Raw genomic sequence first — 3470 nt, 5'->3', positions numbered from 1 at the left:
GGTTTGCTCGCCAATCAACAAGGTCTCTTCAGTCAACGCTTTTCCTTTTTCCATTGCACCCCGCGTGGAGCTCACATAACATACTCTAGCTTGTTTCTGATTACCCCTTACTTGTCCGACCCCATGAGGAGTGGGGAATTTCATCAACAAATACCCTGGAGAGATGGCAACTCTCATAGCGTTGATAAGGGAACGTCCCAATATCACATTGTAGGTTGAGGAGAAAGTTCTGACCACCATAAAATGATCACTTGGGGTGGTCTCCGAGCGTAACGGGCAATTGAATTAATCTGACCACCGGTACTGCCTCTCTCGTGAAGATATACAGGGGGAAAGCGACTGTTTTTAGTCGATCATAGGCGACGTGCATCTTCTCAAAGCAATTCCAATATAAGAGGTTCACGGAGCTTCCGCTATCTACCAGTATTCTTTCAATCGGGTGCTTGGCAATGATAGCACAGATAACTAAAGGGTCATCATGGGGGAGTGACACACTTCCCTGGTCTTCCGGTGCAAAAATGAGGGGGTCCTCGTCTTCTTGGATCTTCTCTACCGAATTAACGTGTAACGCCTGGCGCGCATATGCCTTTCTGAAGGAGGAGGAGTCTCCTGCCAAGTTCTCTCCTCCCGAAATTACATGTATCCTCTCCATAACGGGTTCATTTCCATCTTCTCCACCAGGTCTTTCTTCCTCCTTCCTCGGGTTGTTTCTTTCCCTCTCTCTTTGTTGGGGTGGTTGGCTTTCTCTTCTATTTGGAGCGTCCCCCCTCGAACGTGTGGATCTTCCCTGATTGTTTCTTCTGGATTCTTCCCTCTTGCCTTACTGGTTCTTGGGTTTATCCAGTATGAATCGATCTAACTTCCCTTCTCTGATTAGTTGCTCAATTTGATTTCGTAGTTCTCGGCACTATTCTGTAGTATGCCCTGGGGACTCATGAAATTTGCAAAAAGAGTCCATGTTCCTCCCCATTGGCTGGTTGGTGTGCGGCAGAAAATTGATGAGCTCGGTATGAGCAATGGAGGAAAGGACGGCGGCCCTTGGCTCAGTGAGGGGTGTGAAGCTTCGGAATGACATCTTGGGAGGCTCTTCTCTTCTCTGTATCTTCACTGATCTTTCTAGCCCAACGTCGCCCGACCTTCCTCTTTTTTTACCTTCCCATGCTTCCAAAATTTCCATTTGGACAATAAACTGCTCGGCTCGGGAAAACAACTCAGTCATTGAGCTCGGTTCGATTTTGGCTAGGGATCTTTTGAGCAGGGCGTAAGTGGTTCCATTAAGCAAGGCGGATGCGGCAAGGCCTACTGGGAGGTCTCTTACTTCTTGTGTGGCAGCCCTAAACCTCTCAATGTACTGTTTTAGTGACTCGTTTGGCCTCTGTTGCAAGCTCATCAAGTACATGGCACTCTTCTTCTTCAGAACGTAAGCAGAGAATGCCTCCAAAAATTCTTTCTTCAACTGTTCAAACGATCGGATATGCCCAGCGGGTAGCTCAGTGAACCACTGTTGAGCCTGTCCTGCCAGTGAGAGAGGGAAAGCCTTGCATCTGGTGACCTCGTTCCACCCATGTAGCACAACCATCGTGACGAAGTGTTGCAAATGCCTCTCGAGGTCCTCATTCCCCGAATACACTGGGAGTTGTGGTAGCCTGAACCCTGATTGTACTGGCTGTCTTTGAAGCTCTTCGGATAATGGGAATCCTTTCACGGGTGCTTCTATTGGCGTCGTCCCAATTTGTTTCTGTTCTAATACTTCTTCTATGAGGCGCTTGACGTCAGATGCCTTAAGTTTTTTCTTTCACCGCTTCATTCCTTCCAGGGGATGGAACACAAAGGGCCCTTGAGTGGGTGTTTTCTGTCGTTTCTTCATACATGGGAGCTTTCCCTGGCCTCATATCATGGATTCTCACTGGATTCTCTGTTAACGGAACTTGATCATTACACCTGGGGGTCCCGATTCTTATCCCTTGGTGAGGTGCCCTCGGGGGGTTGTCTAAGGATCTCCAATATCCTTCTACGCCTGTTTGTCCTGCTTGGGGAATGTGAATGTCTGGCATCAACTCCTGTAACAGGACAGTGATCCCCTTTAATTTTCTCATACTCTCTTCATTACTTGTTTTGAGTTCATTGTTTTGGTTCTTCAGCTCTTCAAAATTCTTCTATAGTTGTTCATAATCTGATAGTAGAACCGTGGGTGGTGCTGCCCTTGAAGGCTCTGGTGGTACCAAAGTTACTGTAGGGTTCCTCCTTGGAACTGAGGATTGTCCCAGGGAGTGCTGCTCTTGATTAGCCTGCATCATAGGTGGGTTTTGTCTCCCTTGCCTCCCCACCTGTCCTCCTATATCGACAACATGCACCTCCCCTTGCTCTGAATGCTCTATAACACCCAATCCAATAGTCTGGCGGCCTTCCAACGTTCCTAGAATGTTACCCGAGCGTGTCTCATTATCTAAGTGATCTTCCAAAAGTCCCCGTATAGCAGGTAGCACATGGCTAGGGTCTCCTGTTCGGGAGCGAGTGTTCCTTCGGGTTGCATTAGGCAGATTTGCTAAACCAGTTGACTTTGTTCCTCTCGGCATCTTGTAAATGTGCTTTTTGTTTCACTTCCCACAGACGGCGCCAAATTGTTGTTGCCAAAATACAACAATTAGAATTTCTAGGAGTGGGATGCACGTGGATGTCGTCGGCCTCAGGACTCGATAGAAGATTTGGCTGCAAAACCAAGGGGGGCTTCCGAAGGGATGCTTCTGAAGCCTTCCTTTCGAAGGGTCAATATGGGCTTCCGAAGGTCGCTTCCGCGGTCAGCTTCCGAAGGGTTCAGGTGGGCTTCCGAAGAGTGGCCATCGAATTGAGCTTCTGAAGGTATGAAGAAGCTTCCGAAGGAAAATAGGGGCTTCCAAAGGAATGCTTGGGATAGCCTTCCGAAGGTCCTTCCAAATCAGCTTCCGAAGGTCTTTTCCAATAGCTTCTGAAGGTCTTCTACAGCAGCTTTCGAAAGTCTTCTCAATAGATTCTGAAATGGGCTTCCAAAGGAACAGGTTGCTTCCGAAGGTCTGTACGGGGTAAACAACGGTTAGAAGGCTCGCGGGATTTTCCTCCCGCGAACGCCCTCTGATGCTCAAGTCAGTACGGAAGGGGCACTTAAGCAAGGTGAGAAAACTAAGATCTTCAGAAGGTGATAAGTTAGAGAAAATACCAGTGTTCGAGAAAAAGAAAAAAGATCCTTTTGGCTTGATAAGCTTGGCCTTATATAGAGGTCAATAATTCCCCGTACCTGATAGTTCGGAAGATAGCTTCCGAAGAACACTTTTAAACTTGCAGTTCAAAATGTCATTTTTCGAAGATCGATACCGAAGCCTTCTTCCGAAGCCCGCTTCCGAACCCTATTTCCGAAGCTTAGGTTCACTTCATGTTTCACTTGCTTCCGATTATTGGGGCACCACCAAATAACATTAAAAGACATCATTTTAGTG

The 3470-nt window shown here is 47.5% G+C and overlaps 1 protein-coding gene across 1 annotated transcript; it reads right to left on the bottom strand.

Moving 5' to 3' along the window:
- Window positions 1-907: 907 nt before the first annotated feature.
- LOC127799716 (uncharacterized) lies at window positions 908-1579 on the bottom strand. The gene has a single exon (XM_052333939.1). It carries the CDS (start codon window positions 1577-1579, stop codon window positions 908-910), a length of 672 nt encoding a protein of 223 aa, XP_052189899.1.
- Window positions 1580-3470: the final 1891 nt, after the last annotated feature.

The sequence above is a fragment of the Diospyros lotus genome, chromosome 4, assembly GCF_014633365.1.
Source record: "Diospyros lotus cultivar Yz01 chromosome 4, ASM1463336v1, whole genome shotgun sequence".
NCBI lineage: Eukaryota > Viridiplantae > Streptophyta > Magnoliopsida > Ericales > Ebenaceae > Diospyros > Diospyros lotus.
This window is presented reverse-complemented; position numbering and strand designations above follow the sequence as displayed.

Bases quoted from the DNA above. Each gene is read 5' to 3' on its own strand.
- LOC127799716 (XM_052333939.1), bottom strand. From the start codon at position 1,579: ATGGTTGTGCTACATGGGTGGAACGAGGTCACCAGATGCAAGGCTTTC.